Here is a 20,882-nt window from a genome sequence, read left to right on the forward strand (position 1 = left end):
TGCCATTATTTTGTTCCTTTTTATGGCTGGCTGAGTGTGAGAGTGTGTGTGTGTGTGTGTGTGTGTGTGTGTGTATTATTTTAGTATCACAATTTCATTGTCCACTTGTTGATTGATGGGCATTTGGGCTGGTTCCATATTTTTGCAATTATCAATTGCACTTCTGTTAACATGCATGTGCAAGTATCTTTTTTGTAAAATGACTTCTTTTCGTCCGGGTAGATACCCAGTAGTGGGATTGCTGGATCAAATGGTATTTCTACTTTTAGTTCTTTAAGGTATCTCCACACTGTTTTCCATAGTGGTTGTACTAATTTACATTCCCACCAGCAGTGTAAAAGTGCTCCTTTTCACCACATCCCTGCCAATATCTATTATTAATATTTTTTGATTTTTTTTATTATGGCCATTCTTGCATGAGTAAGGTGGTAATCACATTGTGGTTTTGATTTGCATTTCCCTGATAATTAGTGATTTTGAGGGTTTTTTCATATGTTTGTTGCAATGCCTTATTCTTCACTGAAGATTTTTTCAGCAATTAGACATTCAGTACAGAGAATAGAATTTCTTTCATTTATTGAGTGTTTCTTGAATATATGCTATTTGTGATATACTCTGCCCTGTCAGAAACATTAAATAAGTATAAAAACATCTGTTTTCTGGATGCTTACAGTATAATTAGGAAGATCAATTATATGTACTTACCTTGCACTACTGTGTATTTGTGATTCTGGATCTATGTCTTATATCCCTCACTAAACAGAAGCTCCTTGATGATAATTATCTTTGTATTGACACAGTGTGTATCACAGTATCTCACAGGTAGCTTGTGTTTATTATGATTTTTAAAAATTAATCAAACAATAAAACAATATAAGACTACTTACAATTAAATACTCAAGTGAATGGCATAACCAGTCAGCATTTTAATTTCAGAAGTAACAATGATCTGTGTGCTCTGGATTTATTAGGGCAAGCTTCATGCGAGAGACAATTTAGTGGGCTCGTAAAGGAAGGTAAGAACTGAGCAAGGAGAGAGATGTCATAGTATTTGGTGTCATAGTATTTGGAGGGCACTGAACAGATCATATAGACTGGAAGAAAAGACTGGCTTGGGCCAGGTGCGGTGATTCATTGCCTGTAATCCCAGCACTTTGGGAGGCCGAGGTGGACTCACCTGAGGTCGGGAGTTTGAGACCAGCCTGACCAACATGGAGAAGCCCTGTTTCTACTAAAAATACAAAATTAGCCAGACATGGTGGCACATGCCTATAATCCCAGCTCTTTGGGAGGCAGAGGCAGGAGAATTGCTTGAACCCGGAAGGCAGAGGTTGCGGTGAGCCCAGATAATGCCATTGTACTTCAACCTGGGCAAAAAGAGCAAAACTCCGTCTCAAAAAAAAAAAAAAACAAAAAAGAGAAAAGACTGAAAGACTGGATTGTAGATAAAGAATGATGGATAAATAGGTAGCACCATAGTATTTCTGAAGACTTTAAATATCAGTTTGAAAAGTTTGCCCTTACTCCATTTGATATTGGAAACTCATGTAAGTTTCTCGAGTTGGGACATTTTGGAACAAAATAGCACATTAAAAATATTTACCGGCCGGGCGTGGTGGCTCAAGCCTGTAATCCCAGCACTTTGGGAGGCCGAGGCGGGTGGATCACGAGGTCAAGAGATCGAGACCATCCTGGTCAACATGGTGAAACCCCGTCTCTACTAAAAATACAAAAAATTAGCTGGGCATGGTGGCACGTGCCTGTGATCCCAGCTACTCAGGAGGCTGAGGCAGGAGAATTGCCTGAACCCAGGAGGCGGAGGCTGCGGTGAGCCGAGATCGCGCCATTGCACTCCAGCCTGGGTAAGAAGAGCGAAACTCCGTCTCAAAAAAAAAATATATGTATATATTTACTTGGTGATAATATATATTATGGACTGGAGGGCAGCTGGTATTAGAAGACCATTTTAAAAGGTAAGATGATGATTGAGTTTCTTTAGTGTGTCAGCTTTTAACAGCAGGGTTTTTTGTTTGTTTGTCTTGAGTACCTACCATAGTGCCTTGGGCAAAGCTTAAATATTTATTCAATGGATGAGTGAATATATGTATTAGGTGATCTGGGCCTGGAAGGGGCTGTTAACAGTAGGAAAAATCCATATGAGTGACATTTTGGAGGAAAAATTGAGATGACTTGTTTTCTATGAGCATATAGGATATATGAAAGGTTGGAGATGACACCAAAATTTCAGCATGGAATCAAGGAATGAGGGGAGTGAGAAGAGGGACAGTCATGAGCATGCTTTTAGACTTGCTGAGTTTGACATTGAAATGCCTAGTACGTAGAGATTTAAGGACTCGAATAAGAACTGAAGTTTGAATGCTTACAATTGGATATAATTATATAGATATTGTTTAAGCAGTAAAAAAGATTGGATAGATAAAGCTGTATGTATGTGTATAGAGGTTGTGTACATGTACACAAGTATACATATTTTTCCACATTACAACTCAATGTGTGTGTTACATTGTCAATAAACTAATCTACTTGTTGGTATTAGCATAATGATAAGAGCTGATTCTTGGGATGAGCAGAGGCATAAAAGGGAGTTATAGAAGGTTTCAGAAAAGAAACAAGAATTTGCAACATAAATTTGCTAGTGAGACTTTGTAAATTTGTCTTATGTTTCAAAACAACAGTAATACTCCCTTTATCACTTGTTGAGAGCTTACTATATGCCAGACCTTGCTAGGCATGCTGTCTCTTTTTATCCTCACAACAAATCTGTGATTTTAGTACTATTATATCTCCTTGTTACTGATGAAGAAACTGAAGTCTAAAGAAGTTAAAACTTGCTCAAGATCACTTGAGTTGGTAAATAATGAGGAGACCTTGTGGATATAAATCTAAGGTTTTGTGAACTGTAAGCCAAATGTTATCTCCATTATACCAAAGGTATGTATGTTTAATTTCTGCAAGGCAAGGACTATGTCTATACAGAATCAATCTTCATAAAGGCTTATTAATTAGCAGAAAATGATTGGTTATGTTACCTGTAAAAATAATCAGCACATATTTTGGATTTGCCTGCTTCTACTTTTCTACTTGGATATGTATGTTTATAATGTACTTGGAGATAAAGCTTTTTTAATTGCTCATTGTGGATATTAAATTTAAAAAAGGTATCAGGCCAGGGACAGTGGCTCATACCTATAATCCCAGCACATTGGGAGGCCAAGGCGGGAGGATCACTTGAGCTAAGGAGTTTGAGATCAGCCTGGGCAACATGGTGAAACCCCGTCTCTAATAAAAATGCAAAAATTAGCCAGGCATGGTGGCATGTTCCTGTAGTCCCAGCTACTTGGGAGGCTGAGATGGGAGGATCACTTGAGCCTGGGAGGTCGAGGCTGCAGTGAGTCGAGATGGCATCGCTGCACTCCAGCCTGGGTAACAAAGTGACACCCTATCTCAAAAAAAAAAAAAAATCAGTTTATTTGAAGAATTAATCATCCAGAAAGTGCTTTTCAAATATTTTTCTTAAGCTAATATAAATTTCTTTTAGAAGTTTTTCTGATACAGTCTTCAGAATATTTATACTTAGAAAAGAAATAAAAAGGGCCTGTCATTTTCTTTTATTTCAGGGGATATCATTTTCAATGCCCAATACCCAGAGTTGCCTCCTGATTTTATCTTTGGAGAGGATGCTGAATTCCTGCCAGACCCCTCAGCTTTGCAGGTGAGCACTGCAGGCTTGGTTGGATGATCTTTATTTGGTGAAAGGAAAACAAAATTGGCTTTTGGCAATTGCTTAACAGACAGATTTGTCACACGTCTGCATTCTTTTCTCACTCCTCTTTTCTCTGTTCTGTGAAATAGATGGAACTCTTAATGTGCCAAAATAGTTAAATAAGAGATTTTTTTCATTGCCGTTTAGTTTCAGGCTATTTTGAATTAATGAAAGTCTCTAGCATATTGGTTGAAATATTTTTACTTCATTTTAAAGAGACATGTTGAAAACATTTTCTTTGTTTTAATGTAATATTTCATGCCTGCAATCAATTTTCTAATGTTTACTAACACTTCATTACGGGGCTCGTTAGGAGAGTGTTTCTTGGCTCTTCAAGAGGCTGTTTTTATATAGAAGTGAAAGTGGCAAATTTGGACTTGTATCTGCATTATCTCAGTATTACCATCAGAAGGGTAAAGACTAGATTAAATGTTCTTTATTAAGCAACACCAAAACCTTTGTAGTTAAAATGTTTCTGGAATTAAAGCAGAAATATTCACCATCAGGGAAAGGGTGGTGGTACTTGTTGGAGTACATGTGCTTTAGTAAAATTTGTGTGTTTTGCATGCTGGGTGGAGAAAAACGTGCCATTTTGTTTAAATGGTTCTGACCAGACAAAATGTCTCTTTTTATTTCTTCTCAAATTTGAGTTTGGTGTGATACCTATACTAGAAGAGGTTTGATTGTTGTTCAAAACTATACTCTTAGTTTTGTTTTCTAGAAATTTTTTATTTTGTTCAAGTTTTATAATGAAAAGTTTTGATTATTTACTTTGGACTCTTGCCCCGCTTCTATCCTTTAAAGGTATTAAACAGGAAGTAGTAACCCAAAGCTAAAGTATTGTCTTAAATATTAGAACATAGCTGTAAAAATATTGTTGGCAAGAGTAAGGTGGATTCATGGTAAAGTTTCTAGTAATTGCACATGAACTGTAATTTTTTTAAATTAAAAAAGTCTGAATTGAATATGCCCCTTTAGATGCTGTGTGTTATATAGTCACCTTGTATTAAAGCTGAGAGTCTTGCCTGGAAAAAAAATTACACGGAGATTTCACCACAGACCTATTCTGTATTAAATCTGCCCAGAGGAGGGTAGCATATGCCAGATGCCAAAGATGTGTTACAGGCTAAGTGCTTCAGGAATTTAAAGAAGGTGGTCAGAAAAAGCTTTGTAGTTGAGGTGAGGCTTGTACTCATTCTTGAAGAATGGAACAAAAGTGGGAGGTGTGACAAGAGTATTTCAGGTGGGGGAATGACATAAGCACATTGGAAGAAGCTAGGATTTGTCTAATATATTTCAGAAGGTACTGACAGGTTTGCTGAAATGTAAGTTAATATAAGGATGGGATAGACAAGGTTAGAAAGGTAAATTGGGAGACTGTGGAGCACATTGAATGCTGGGCTAGGAGCCATTGAAGGAAATGATAAAGGGAGAATCATCTAATAGCAATGTGGTCAATATAATGGAATAAGGAGAGATTGAAGACCAGAATTGAGAATGGTTGTAAACATTCAGTGGAGGGAGAAAGGGCTTTGAACTAGGGTGATGCAAGAAGAAACAGCATAATGGAAAGAATAAAAAAAGAATGTTTACAACTTCCTTTTTTGAAATTGCATTTAAAATTCATAGCACATATCTTTAATATGGCAAGTATCATATGAGTGTAGAATTTAAACACTAGAAAGATCTTAAGATATATTTTATTCTACTTTTCCATTTTAATATTGAGAAAATTGACCTCTAAGATTTATATAATTCTATGTCAGACTCCATATTATAATCCCACTCTTAAGATGTTTAGTCCCTGAGTGAAGTTATCACAAATGTTTTTGAGAAATTAGCTGAAAAAGAACAGCCAAAATATCAAAGCACTAGATCTAAGTGAAATATTGCAAATCTAGGGGAATACCTTCTCTTTAGTGATAGTTCATCTACAGCCTTCGGTGGACTACCCAGGGCTTCTGCATGGATCAGTGGGCTGAGCAGCCCAGATAAGCAACCAGAGTATACCCTCCACTAGCTGGGTGATGTCCAAATCGTTCTGGAGGTTGCACCTGATGTTCATTGTTGCCTGATTAAAACACTAGACAGGTTAACCACAAGGCCTGATCCCCAGCAGACATTGCTCTGAGCGTAGCTTGCCTATGAAAGATTTTTCACTCACCCATTAACAGATTTTGGTTTAATTCTTGGATTCAGTTCAGATATCTTTTTCCCTCCGTGAAGTGCTCAGAGCTCAGAGCATAATCACTAGTAAGCTGACTAGTCTACATAAGGTTCTGAATGAAGGTGGAATACAAATTTTATCACCCATGGAGTGGAAAACAGAATACCTAGATTTCTTGGGTTTTTCCTGAAGTTTGCCTTGCAGATGGGCATGAGTATATGACCTTGGAATCTGGGAGTGTAGTCTCAAGTAGTTCCTGTGGCAATTGTGGAATTTCTTTGAAGTTTCTGGGTTTTATCTTAAAAGTTCATGAAAATTTTATATTTGATTCTATAATATACCTGTATTTTCAAAACAAAATGTATTAAATTACAAATATTTGAGAAAAAAAGATTCTCCAATGTGTCTCAGTTTGAGAAATATAGTTTCAGAGAATGTATGTAATATATGTCATCTTTTATTTATTCAATTTATTTAAATCAAATCATTCCCCCCTACCCCCAAAAAAGAATTTAAAGTAGCGTAAGTAAAGGACACACATAAGGTTAATAGGAATATGTGACGTGCTATAATCCTTTCAATGAGGCCACCTGTTCCCAAACTCAGGCTCTCCGTTTAGGAAGGTGAGTTTCATTAAGGAATTTGAGATTTTCAAATAAATGTAAAATACTAGATAGAGAGGTATCTTATAGATACCAAAGATAAAATCTCATAAAATCATTGAGTTAGGACCTTAATAATGGTCCAGTGGTTCCCAATTCTAGATATACATTAAAATAAATTGAAAAGCCTTTTAAAAATATAGATCCCTGGACCCCACTGGACCTACTGAATTGTGTTCTTTGGGGAGCCCAAGAACTTATTAAATTCTCTGGGCTGTTTTTATGATTAGTGTGAACTGTTACTGGGAACCACTGACTGAATCCATCTTTTATAGTAATGTTTCCAACAGAAGGCTGTTTGCCTTTGCTTAACATTATTTCCAGTGAAGTATCATTTTCCATTCTTGGAGACAGCTCAAAAGTTTTCTTAAATAACAGCTTTATTGAGACAATTTATATGCCATACAATTCACCTAAAGTGTGTAATTCACTGGTTTTTAGTGTGTTCACAGAATTGTGCAACTGTCACCACAAATTTAAAACATTGTCACAATCCCAAAAGAAACCTCAAACTTCTTAGCAGTGACTTCCCTATCTTCCCACCCCTATCCAACACCACCCAAAGCAGCAACTAATCTGCATTTTGTCTCTATGGATTTGTCTGTTCTGGACATTTCATATCAATGGAATCATATAATATGCTGTTCTTTGTTACTGACCTCTTTTACTTAGCGTAATGTTTTCAGTGAAGCATGTATTACTGTTTTATTGCCAAATACAATTACACTGCATACATATACTACATTTTATTTATCCATTCACCAGTTGATGGATCTACAGGATTGTTGCCATGTTTTAGCTATTATAACTACTGTTGTGTGGATATTTTTATTTCTCGTGGATATATATCTAGGAATGGAATTGCAGGGTCAAATGGTAACTCTATGTTTAACTTTTTGAGGAAATACCAAACTGTTTTTAAAAATGGCTGTGGCATTCTACATTCCTACCAGCAGTGTATGAGTGTTTCAGTTTCTCTTCATTCTCAGCAACACTTATTATGTCTTTTTGATTATAGGCATCCTAGTGAGTATGAAGTGGTGTTGCGTTGTGGTGTTGATGCGCTTTTATGATGGCTAGTGATACTGAGCATCTTTTCATGTGCCTAGTGGCTATTTGTTTACATTCTTGGGAGAAATGTCTATTCAGATCCTTTGCCCATTTAAAAATTGGGTTGTCTTTTATTGTTCAATTGTAAGAGTTCTTTATTCTGAGCATAAAAATAAACAAAAGACAAAGAGCCATATCCATTAGTATTTATTGCTTGCATACTGTGCACCAAACACTGTTCAATATGGAACTTGACCTCAAGACGTCTAAATTTTAGGGAGGCGGCTGGATGCAGCGGCTCATGCCTTGTAATTCTAGCACCCTATCTCTCAATCAATCCATCAATAAATTTTAGGGAGGTAAGGTATAGATATCTAAAAGCAAATACACACAGGTAGTATATAATTAAATGTTGGAATAATTGAAACAAAAGCAATGCTATGGGATAGTTAAATAGTGTTTTTCAAATACAATATATGATGTGAGAAGAAAGAATTTCAATAGATTAAGACAGAGTCTCCATTATAATGAAAAAGGAAAATTATTGTAGGTTGGAATTGTGGAATTAAAATCATCAAGAAGAAGTTAAGTGATGGGTAGGTTATTCTATAGCTGTCACCCAATTGCTTCCTTAACTTAAACTTCTTCTCTTTTGCCTCTTGCTCACCCCTTTCCAGCCACAGAAGTCCCCTTGCCATTCCTCAGGCATTCTAAACACACTCCCACCTTAGATTCTTTTCATTTGCTCTTGACCATTTTTATTCACTCTACCTGTAACCCTTACTCCACTTACCTCAATGGCTTGTTCTCTCCTTCCTTGAAGTGTTGTTATGTCAGAGGAGCTTTCCCTGACATCTGTATGCAAAACAGTAATACTCTTTTCAGTACACTCTCATCTTTGTTATGGTCTGTTTTCTTCAGAGCACTTATCATCATTTGATGATTTTTGGTTGCTTGTTTGGTATCTGTCTCTGCCAGGGTGACCAACTGCCTTGATTTGCCTTGGTCTGAGGGGTTTTCTGAGATGCAGAACATTCAGTGTTAAAAAAGGACAGTCCCAGGCAAACTGGGATAATGAGTCATCCTGTCTTTTCACTGGAATGAAAGCTTCAGGAGAGAGTGGAATTTGTTCACTGCCGTATCCTGGTAATTTGAAGAGTACCTTGCATGTAGAGGTATACAATGCATATTTGTTAGATGAACAGATTTCCTTTAAGTTTCTGTATTCCTGAAGAGACTTGCTAGTTTCTAGGACTAAAAAATACACTTTAGATTAAAATTTAAAATAGTAGAAAAAAATTTAGTTTTAGAGAAATTTGGAGGGATAAAAATCAGTTAACAGAACCTCTGAAACAATGATTTTCAGTCTCTGTTTTGCAATACCCTGTGGTATATTCAGCTCCCTCAAAGGATATTATGAAATTCTTTACCCCTAAAGTAATAATGATAATTCACTTTAATTTAAAATAAAGTTGCATAAAGGAGGAAGGGTGGATTATAAACTTAATTGAGAAAAGCATGTTGCAATTGTGGTAGATTGGAAAGCACTGCAGTCTGACTTCCTGGTTTGAGGAAGCTGAGGGTAATTTAGTGTTTGGGACAAGCAGCTTCAGGGTAGTGAACCTAATGCTACTGCAGGTATAAGTCACTGATCGTGTGATTCCTTCAGTGACTGTTCTGCTTGAGTAGAATATAAGAGTACCAATACCTTGTCAGTTTTCCTCCTCTGCTGTTCACTGCATTACCTACAGAAAGACATCTTCTGAATGTGTCCTTGCAAAATAGTTCCCATCCCCAGTGTACACAAAATATATACAAAGAATGCACTAAGTTGAAATGTACTGCATGTAACACACTTCAAAAATGCGATCCAGATGTATGGTGCTTGATGCCTAGACACTTCTAAGTGCCTTGGCCTACAACATATTTTAAAATAGAATGTTCTCTCCTTTTTCAAATCTCTGTTTGATGCCTCATTTGAGACCTATAAAACACTTGTCCTTAGCCCTGAAGCTGGACATAGTACCCAAGACAGATAAGTAAGAAGAATTACAGCATAGAGTGACAAGTGTGAAGGTGGAGGTATATGCACAGAGCACTGTGGGAACATGGAGAGGGGCACTTTACCAGATCCATGTATGTGTGGTAAGTACCAGCGACTTGGACACGTACTTGATTTTTTATAAATAATATATATATATCTTAGGTAATTATTATTGACAAATAACATCCATACAGAAGAGTGTACAAATCACAAGTACATAGCATGGTGAATTTTCAAGAGGTAAACACACATGTGTAAGTAGCCCCTAGATCAAGAAGTGATAACTCAAACATTCAGAAGCCTCACTCATATCCTGTTCCGTCACTATGATCACCTTGCCTCAGAGTAAACACTATGCTGACTTGATGTTGACATCATTATTTTTTGATCTTCATACAAACGGAATCAAACTATATGCTTATCTTCTTTCACTCATTATTTATTTGTGAGTGTCACCCATGTAGTTATTTTGGTGGTTGTTCATGCTCATTACTGATAGTATTCTATTGTATGAGCATACCACAGTTTATTTATCCATTCTACTATTGTTTGACACTTAGGTTATTTTCAGATTTTTTTGCTGTTGTGAATATTGCTACTATGAACATTCTTGCTTAGGTTATTTTCAGATTTTTTTGCTGTTGTGAATATTGCTACTATGAACATTCTTGTACATGTCTTGGTTAATGCATATATATCCATTCCTGATGGGTATATATTGAAGGGTGGGCTTGCCCGGTCATATAGTATAGATGATAGGACAGTTTGAGGTTTCTCAACTTTATTAGTTTATCAGTCAGGGTCCAGTCATGAGACAGAAAATGTAGCAGTAATTTGAATGGGAAAATTTAATATAGAGAATTATTTACCTAAAGGGGTAAAGGAGATCTCTAAAGAATGCAAGATTAGCAGTTGTAGGGAGCAGCTATACTAGGGCTAAGGGAGAATACCCAAAAGGAAACAAACTTTGAAGACCCTTTCTCCTTTCCCCATCACGCCCCTGTCACAGCTGAGATTCCCACCTCCTTGTTAGAGAGTGTGGCTGCAGGCTACTGGAAGATGAAAACCTTCACTGGGGGTGCTGTGGGCCAGAATTGATGCAGGTGGCCTACTGGGTGCTGGTAAGCCACGGCTGGCAAAGTGGAAATGGGCTGGTTTCAGTGAAACAGGCTGGAGGAAGGTCACTAATGGGTCTCCTGCATGGCTCTGGTGACTGCACTGTGGGAGCAAGGAGGAAAGTACACAGAACCAAGATAAGAAGCTCTTCTCTCTGCTGTGCCTTGCACTGTCTCTCCATCACTCTCTGTTAACAAGCTGAATACTGTACTTGTTGGCAAAGGAAAATTGTTTACAGGTTCTGTCCCCAGCTTCATAAACAGGGTAAAGCAGAGTGGCTTTGGGAGATGAGAGGCAATAAATGAATGAATAGCACAACTAGATAATGCCAAACTTATCTTCCAGTTTATTATTTTTACTATTAAACCTATCCTTATGAGTTCTTAAGTTTAGAGAATATGTTCTTCAGTTCCACAATTCCATTCAATTCCTTTCTATAAATTCCAATTCTCTGGTTAATTTATCTTTTCATCTATCTTTTCATATTCTAAATGGCTTTCTCCACTTTCTTGCATATGTAAATCATATTTATTTTCCAGTCCTTGTGAGCTAATTCTAGTATCTGAAATGTGTTTGGGCTTTTTTGTTTTGTTTGCTATTTTTTTTTTTTTTTTGGTTCTCCATCACTTGGGTCTGTTTTTGGTGTTTCTGGTAGTTTTGAGTGAATGTCAGACATTCCAGTTAAAACTTTTTTTTTTTTTTTGGTTCTCCATCACTTGGGTCTGTTTTTGGTGTTTCTGGTAGTTTTGAGTGAATGTCAGACATTCCAGTTAAAACACTATAGAGGCTCCAGATAACGCTATCTTCTTCCAGAAAGAGGGTTTATTGTCCCCTCTGGTAGGGACATAGGCTGATGTGATTGGTTGATCACTTTAATCCAGTCAGGGATTTTGCTGAGTCAAGGCTAGTTTATGGCTTTGCTAAGAGTCTGTTTACTTCTGGTTCACTTCTGTCCTGGAATAGTGTTCTTCAGGGTTTTACTTGGGAGGCTGGAGTGGCCAGTATTCCTAAACAATTCTAAGTGCCTTGGCCCACAATATATATACTTTAGGATAGAATTCTCTGTCATTTGTCGAATATTTAAACACACAAGCAATATGGATCCCAAATTCTAAATGTTGTCTTACAAGACTGCTGATTGCTTTGCTGTATTTTTCACAGGCGTTTTCTTAATTTTTAACTTCTTGACCTGGGCTACCCCGGAATTCTTCAAAGTCTTGAGGGGAGCTGGCTGCATTTTTGAGGTCTCTCAACACTGCCAAAAGTTCCAGTGGTTTCTCTAAGCCTCAGCAGCAGTTTTGTGACTGTGCGTAGCCTGGATTATCAGCCTCCCTCCTGTACCCAGAATTTGCAAATGTCCCCTGGGTAAAACCAGCTGGAGACATCAGTTCCTCACCCTGAGGTTCTCTCCTCGTGATTCTCAGCCTCCCAGTTCTCATTGCTTCCATAGATAGCAAATACCTTCAGACAGATTTCTATATTTTATTTAGCTTTCTAGTTGTTTTTATTGAGAGTGCTGGTCTGTGTAGAGCTACTTCATCCCACCTGGAAGCATAAGTCCTCTGTATTATATTTTGAGAACACATAATTTTACAATTTACCTTCAAAGTAATAGTACGAAAGACTTCAGCAGATGATAAAATACAGTGTACATGTATTACACCTTGGTAGGAATACAGAATTAATAAAGTTAATTGTTAATAATTAATAAAAATGATATTAATAAAATGTTCAATAAGATTAATAAAAATTAACAAAATGAAGATAACAGTACTTCTTCATTTTTTATGAAAACCTAGATGTTAACTTCTAATATATACATTCCTAAGGTAGAAATAGGAACATTATTTAGCATGGCATCTCTGGTTCTCTTGATTTTAATGCAGCATGTAATCAAAGGATGCATCATCAGTAAATGACCCAAGAGAATATGAGAAAATTACTAGAAATTTTGGTGGAAAACTGGTTTATGTGTTGATGAACTAAAAACTATTGTATTTCTACCATGTCTATTTTCTCAGCCAGGGAAACATTTTATGAGGTAGGAAGAAAATTAATATTATTATTATTATTTTTTAAATATACTTCCTAAAGGAAGATGTGGAAGAACCCTCGTTAAAAATTATGATGTATGATTTCATCTGTTTTCCAAAGGTGTTGCTATTATATTATAGCCAATTATAGATTAAAAAGAGTATTAATATATACACATATGCATACACAAATAATTTGAAAGCATGTGTTATAAACAAAGCTTTAAAAGCATAGTTGTCGAAAAACAACATCTTGAAAGCACAAACAAGGTACATTAAAAATGTTCACTCTCATAAGACAAATGAAAAAAAGGCAAACCGAGTTATTTTTTGAAATCCAATGGCAAATATAACATTTAGCAGATGTTGCCAGTTTTGATTTACTCTATTGAATTGTAAAACAGCTTTTGGGAAAATGAGGTACTGAGTTGAGTGTAAACCATTGCAATTCAAGAATATGCTTATCCAGAGGAGTTATTTAATCAGTTTTGAAGATTCCCCTTTGTCATTGGTTGGTCATCTCTTGTCATCCATCTACTCTTCGTCACCTCCTATTCTCTCCACCACTCTCTTCAAAGAGCTGGATTTCTAAATAATAATAATTAGCATTCAAAATGCAAATAAGTACCAAGAAAAACCAGTCTGTAACCCTATATTAGTTAAAGATGAATATTCATGGTTTAGTAGATATTTATTTCTGGTGTTTTTCTGCCTATGCTATGTGGACATATGTACAATACATTTTTCAATTTTTTAAATTTTATATATTACTGTAAGCATTTTTCCTATGACATTACAGATTTATCATAAGCACCTTTTAAAATTGGCTTTTGTTCTTTTGATCTGTTCCTGATTGCTAGTACCTCTACGGGAAGATGAAAGATGTATCTCAAACCAGTCCTTTTTCTTTATTTTTGTTTGTTACTCATAGAGAGTTCCACTTGAAGCTAAAAGAAATGATGATTACTTGTGAATTCTTAACCACCTTTCCCCTTACCCTGACTAACTAATAGTTGGTTATGGTTAATAACTTACAAAAAAATCTATTAGTTCATCATTTTAAGACTAATGTCTGTCAACAGGGATTCTACCTTTGTTTCTCTTAAGAAAATAAGGGAGAAATGAAGGTTTTAGTAACATTAAAATTGGTTTTGGCTAATATATTATACCATTGAGTAGAAGATAGAGAATCAATCTTTCACTAGGACTTTGGTTTAATTGGAGAATCAGGACTTAGACATTGAAAGGGAAATATTGTAGCAAGTTACATAGAGTGTATTGTCATAGCAGATTATATACATCTTTGTTGCATTATATTCTTAAATATAAATAAAAAACAGCCTTAGATTTTATTTTCCTTTTTTTCTTCTTCCTAATATGATTTACAAAGACATTGAAACTTTTGTGAGATGTTCATGATTTAAGGATAATATTTTTTCCTTTATGATACTGAAGATTTCAGAAATTTTTAATGCCTCTTTAGCCACTTGCTGTTAAGTAAGCTTCCTGAAATAGTTATGAACTTCATGTGTATACATTAGATTTTCAGAGGAGTCAGACTTTTATTATATATTTAAAAAGAATGTACAGTTGATTGTTGATTATATTCCCTCAGGATCTTTAAATTATTTCATATTCTTCACTTGTTTCAAAGGCTGGTGTTACAACTAGCTTGCTTTGTATGCTTTTGGTATATAGGGTCTTTTGAGGAAAGGGCTATTTATTTTTTAATAAAGTTTTAATTTTAGAATTTTAGTTTTAGATTTATAGAAATGTTGCCAAGACAGTACAGAGAGCAGAGAGTTCTTGAGTGCCCCACATTCAGTTTCTCCTATTATTAATATCTTACATTACTATGGTATGTTTGTAACAATTGATAAACCAATATTGATATATTATTATTAACTAAAGTCCATACTTTATTCAGATTTTTAAAGTTGTTTCCTAATGTCCTTTTTCTGTTCTAGGATCCCATCTAGGATTCCACATTGCATTTAGTCATATGTCCTTTTGGGATCCTCTTGTGACAGTTTTTCCTATTTTCCTTGTTTTTGATAACTTTGATGGTTTTGCAGAGTAACTGGCAGGCTATTTTATAGAATGTCACTCAGTTGGGATTTGTCTGATTTTTTTTCATGTTTAGGCTGTGGTTATGGGCTTTTGGTAGGAAGACTTCAGAGGTACAAAGCTGTTTTCATTACATATCAAGTCATATTGATAGTCATGTATTATCAATAGAACTTTTCAGTGTTGTTGACCTTAATCACTTGGCTTGAGGGAGCTACCCTGTAAAGCTATTCTTTCTTTCCCCCTTTTATACTGTACTATGGAAGGGACTCACTGTGTGTAACCCTTAGAAGTGGGGAATTATACCCTCTTTGAGGGCAGTGTCTAACAAATTATTTGGAATTTTACTGCATGGGAGATTGATCTATTCTCCCCATTTATTCATTTATCCAATCATTTATTTATATCAGTATGGACTTACAGATATTTATTTTATACTTTGGGTTACAGTTCAATACTATGTTATCTATTTTGTTATTCAAATTCTTCCAGCTTTGGACATTGGACATTCTTTCACTTGGTTTCTGTATTCCTTTGACATGCCTCCATCATTATAGGGTTTTTATTTATTTGTTTTTTTGAAACATTTTCTTACTTCCTGGTACTATGAGATGATCTAGGTTCATCTTGTCAGTTTCTTGCTTCAGTCTTAGTATCATCCATTTCTCTGAGGAGCGCTTGTCCTTTTTATTGGAGAAAGGTCTTAGAAACCAAGATCTGATTGCTAGGTGTGCTTGTTGCTACTGGGATGTCATTGCTTTTATTTAGGTCCTTTCAGCTCACAGAACAAGGAAATGTGCATATCTATAAATATTTGTATATGTAGCCATCTGTACCTATATTAAGGGAAACATGATTTCATACTATTGTCTTCAACTCTTATCCACTTCCACATGGGTCATTCTAGTCACCAGGAAGGATTATTTTAAGATCACATTTGTGTATGTACTGATGTCTGCCTTCCTGTGATATTTTTCCTTTTTATTAGTTAATTCCTTCTACAAACATGTATTGAGTGTATATTATATTTAAGCCTTGTACTAAGTGCAAGGGATACAAAAATGAATGATTCATTGATGCCTTCACAATTTCTTCAATACCTGTTTGTTGAATACCTCATATTTAGCACTGTGCTCCATTCTCACACTTCAGTAGTGGGGAAAATATGGCTACAGACAGTTATGCTATAAGGCGAAATGTGACTGTGATACAAGGTGGGGAAAAAAGTGTGTTCTTGTGTTGCTTAAATAGTAGCTAAGACTGAGTGATTTATAAAGGAGAGTAGTCTCTTTTGGCTTACAGTTCTGCAGGCTATAAAGAAAACATGGCATGGCATCTGCTTCTGGAAAGAGCCTCAGGGATCTTACAATTATGGCAGAAGGCAAAGGGGAAGTAGGCATGTCACATGGTGAGAGCAGGAGCAAGAGGGAGAGGAGGGGTGGCCACACTTTTTCGAACAGTCAGATCTCATGTGAATTCAGAGTGAGAACTCACTGATTACCATGAGGTTAGACCCACCCCTATGAACCAGACACCTCCCACCAGGCCCCAACTCCAACATTGGGAGTTACATTTCAACATGAGATTTGGAGGGGACAGAAGTCCAAACTATATCAGAAAGATAATAACAAAGTTCAAATGAAGAAAAATTACTTCAGGAAAGATAGTCATGTGATGAATTTAGCAGTTAGAACCTGGTGAGATGCAAGTGACAGAAAATACAATCAAACAGGTTAAAAAAAATTGATTTGTTCATATACCAGTAAAGACCAGAAGTAGAACTAGCTTGGGGTGTGGATAGTTTTAGGGCTTAAACAATGTAATCAGGGCTTTGCTCTGCCTTCTGCTCATGCTGATATTATCCTTGGTCTCTTTCTAGTATCTCCTAGTACTTCTAGGTGAACATCATAACACATAGTTCCAAAGAAGAGAAAGTCTGGTATCACAGAGTCTTGGAATTGTGACTTGTTTGTTTTGACTCTTTTCATATAGGTCATTGTATCCATGAACATTATTGCTCTGGGGCACAGAATGTGCTGATGAGCTTAGCTTTGTACATATGCTTCATCTGTTTCACAGATGTTGGTTTTGTGATTATTATTAATTAAGCTATTCATTTTTGTTTTGTGAACTTGTCCATGTATTTGTTATATTTTACAATATATTTTTTAAAAAAGAGCTAAATATATTTAGCATATAAATTTTAATCAATGTAATTCATCAGATTCAGGTAGTCCACTTAATTCTAAGATGGCTATCTACAAAGAAACTTACTCCTAAACACATCATGGCAAATGACAGAAAACCAAAGACAAGGAGAAAAATCTGAAAACAACCAGAGAAAACAAAAAAGCAACCATTAGATTGTTAGCTGACTTCTGAATAGCAATAATGGAAGATAGAATACAGTTTAGTGATATATTTGATGTGATAAACTAAACAACAATTTAAAATCCTATATCTAGCAAAAAGATTCTTAACTAAGTGAAATAAATCTATTTTCAAGTAAACGAAAGCAGAGACTTCATCATTAGCAAACCTTTACTAATTCTTCAGGGAAATGAAAGATAAAAATCTCAGATGGAAGACTAGAGATGCAGATAGGCATAAAGAGCAACAAAATATAATAAAGGGAGCTAGAAGTTAAAGAGTGTATACAATTATAAATCATCTAGAGGGTGTTTCAGCTAGAATTGTTTTATACATTCTGGCAGTTGTTAGAATTTATGTTCCCAATATATTTCACGTAGGCAAATATTAAATTATGTGACTTCTTGTTATTTACTGGTTGGGGAGTGGGGAAGTGGGTAAATGTAGGGTGAAAAAAGAAAATGACACTAAAGCTTGGCTTTGCAAGTGGCTAATTTAGTGCTGACCGTGTCTGCCATCCTGCTTTCTGCATTTATCTTCTTGTAGCGCTGTGATTATTTCTTGGGGACATCAGGATATATTGATTGCTGGTTCCTAGCTCCCAAAGATTTCAATTTATTTACTTAGTCTGGGGTAGAACCTGGGTATCAGTGGCTTTGGAAAGCCATTTCTAAGGCTGGGCAACATGGCAAAACCTTGTCACTACAAAAAACACAAAAATTAGCCATGCATGGTGGCTTACACCTGTAGTTGCAGCTACTTGGGAGGCGGAGGTGGGAGAATCCCTTGAGCTCAGGAAGTTGAGGCTGCAGTGAGCTGAGATGGTACCACGGCACTCTAGCTTGGGTGACGGAGTGAGACCCTGTCTCAAAAACAACAAACAAACAAAGCCAATTCTAGTGTTATAACCAGAGTCGAGAACTACAGGTTTTGGAAATGAATATGGGCGAGACAGATCTTAATTCTAGACTTAGTTTTATTGATTACTAGTTGGATTATGGTGGATCTATGTATTTATTTATTGTTAAAACTGATAAGTACCTATCTCACAGGGCCATTTTAGGGAATAAAGATAGTAACATTCAAATGTAGAAATGAAAAGAAAACCAGAGGTGTGGAGGTCAAAATGACCAACGGCAACGTATAATCATTATCAGAGAGAGCTTAGCATGTGGATGTATTTTCAAAGAAGCCCTAAGTTTACCTTTATAATTGAAGCAGTTTGTTTGATTTTTGTACTTATCTTTCAACTCCTATCGAAATGAGGTTTTGTACTTGCTGAGGTCTTTAGGATTGGGATTATTCTGCTGTACTTGGGTTATCTACAGGAATGGGCACATGACAGAGGAAGAGTCTTATAAGTTTTGAACCTGTTTCTAATATATGTTTTCTCCAACATTTTTAAAAAAAAAAAAAAAAAAAAAAAAAAAAACCTTAGCCATTAAAAAACATTTCAGAGAAATTATCTGCATCCTGCTGAGAATTTTATGCCAAACTGCAGCCCCCACACAAGCTTTGGAGAGCCAAGATGTTTAAACCTGTGAAGTACAACGCCAGCTCAACCCTTACACTGGTTTGATGTAATCCTTTAACCACAGAACGGTTTCTAGCCTTGAATTGACAGTGACTCAGTGGACCTTGTATACATTTGAAGAATATTTTTAAGTAGGTAGGATTATGAAAATAGAAGTACAACAGTATTCTAAACAAAATATTCAACACATTGTATACAGTTTCTTGAATATGTTTCCAGAACATTTATGAAGAAGCCAGACTGAAAAGTAAAGTCTGGATTATTATAGAATTTTTAAAAGACGGACAGCTAATTACTTACAGTATCTAACTAAAATAGTCTACCAGAGGTTATCAGCCACTTTTAAAAATCAAACAGCATGGTTCATTAGGAGATTAAAAAATTGATTTGCATAAACACTAATTGACATAACAATTATATATAATTTGTGTGTTTAAAGTTTTTTTTTTTTTTGGTTTTTGTTAAGAGATAGGGATCTCTGCTGCCTAGACTGGAAGTGCAGTGGCACAATCATAGCTCACTGCTGCCTCGACTTCCTGAGCTTAGGTGATCCCACCTCAGCCTCTTGAGTAGGTGGGATCACACTTCCATGCCTGGCTTAATGATATATTTTTAAAAGATTTATTTTATTGATTTTAGTAATTTGAAGATGTTTCCAAGGTTACCATAAACTTTAGCCTAGTTAGCACCTATGGGAATTATTTTTAAAAGGCAAAATATGTCTCAATTTTTGACTTTAATTTAAAATTAATTTAATGTAGTAAAAGTATAAGTTAACTGTTTATTTTACTTTCAGCTCCTATCTAGGTTCTACTCCAAAGTCAGTGAATCTACACAGATTAAATTGAAAGCATTTTCAAGTCAGGAAAAAAAACTATTTCAAACATTTGAGTTTTTATGTTTTTATTGGTATATGAATATAAATGAATAGAAATAATTTTGGAATTAGCTATAGATTTATGTTATGTAGGTATCTTGTCTAGTTCATAGTGAATACATTATAGACAACCTTAATTGTGTTTTACTGAGTTAGAAAATCTGTAATAGTAATTTTCAACCTTTTAGTACTAAATGTAAACAATTGAAATACTACCTGTTAATCTAAGAATTTTGGCTTCCTGAAGGGAACTTAAAGGCCACTTCTTATGCTTTGCTAGTATTTTTTGGACTTTTAAATTTGTAATTATTAAATTTTAGATAAAAACTTTGGTGCTATTTTCAACATGCCCTGTAAAAATTTCTGTTTTTCAAGGAAACAATGCATTTAAAAATGTTTATAACATTTAGAAGAAAGGACTAAGGAAGTATTTAAAATTGATAATTTTTAAAGCCAGATTAAAGAATTAAGATTAATTACATAGCTTCTTTTTAACTGTTAACATCATGTCATGGCTATAAATTTGTAACTAGCCATTTTAGAAATCAAATCATAATTCTTGGGTATAATTTTGAGAAATCAAAACACAAAATTAATTATAACTGTCGAATTTCCTTATTTGAAAAACTTTCTATTTTGGAGTATTGTATAATGAATCCCATGGATCTCGTTTCAATAATTACCACGTCATAATCTACACTTCTATTCACTTACTGCCTAGCATCATAGTTTGAAGCAAACCCCACAATTATGACATTTCGTCTGTAAATATTTCAGTATAGTACTCAAAAACATAAGAAATATTTTTAAAAGCATAACCAAAATACCATTATCTTATCTAAACAAACTGACAGTAACTCTCTAGTGTCATCAAATAACCAGTCATTGTTCAAATTCCTAATTGTTTGAATTAAGATCTATGCATTTTGATTGTTATGTCTAGTCTCTCTGTCTCTTTTTTTTTTGTTCGTTTGTTTGAGACAGAGTCTTGCACTGTTGCCTGGGCTGGAGTGTAGTGGTGCCATCTTGGCTTACTTCAATCTACCTCCTGGGTTCAAGCAATTCTTCTGCCCTAGCCTCCCAAGTAGCTGGGACAACAGACGTGTGCCACCATGCCTGGCCTTTTTTTTTTTTTTTTTTGGATTTTTAGTAGGGACGAGGTTTCACTGTGTTAGCCA

General features: G+C 35.4%; 1 protein-coding gene across 5 annotated transcripts in view; it reads left to right on the forward strand.

Annotated features, from left to right (window-relative positions):
* Nucleotides 1–20,882, forward strand: part of BABAM2 (BRISC and BRCA1 A complex member 2) — a 449,656-nt gene that overhangs the window by 104,837 nt on the left and 323,937 nt on the right. For all 5 annotated transcript variants that reach the window (XM_017545672.2, XM_017545670.2, XM_017545671.2 and 2 more), the window contains exon 4: nucleotides 3,639–3,733. In XM_017545672.2, the coding sequence (XP_017401161.1) occupies nucleotides 3,639–3,733 (95 nt within the window). The remainder of the gene's footprint in view (nucleotides 1–3,638; nucleotides 3,734–20,882) is intronic.

The sequence above is a fragment of the Cebus imitator genome, unplaced genomic scaffold (genome assembly GCF_001604975.1).
Source record: "Cebus imitator isolate Cc_AM_T3 unplaced genomic scaffold, Cebus_imitator-1.0 Scaffold180, whole genome shotgun sequence".
NCBI classification, from domain to species: domain Eukaryota; kingdom Metazoa; phylum Chordata; class Mammalia; order Primates; family Cebidae; genus Cebus; species Cebus imitator.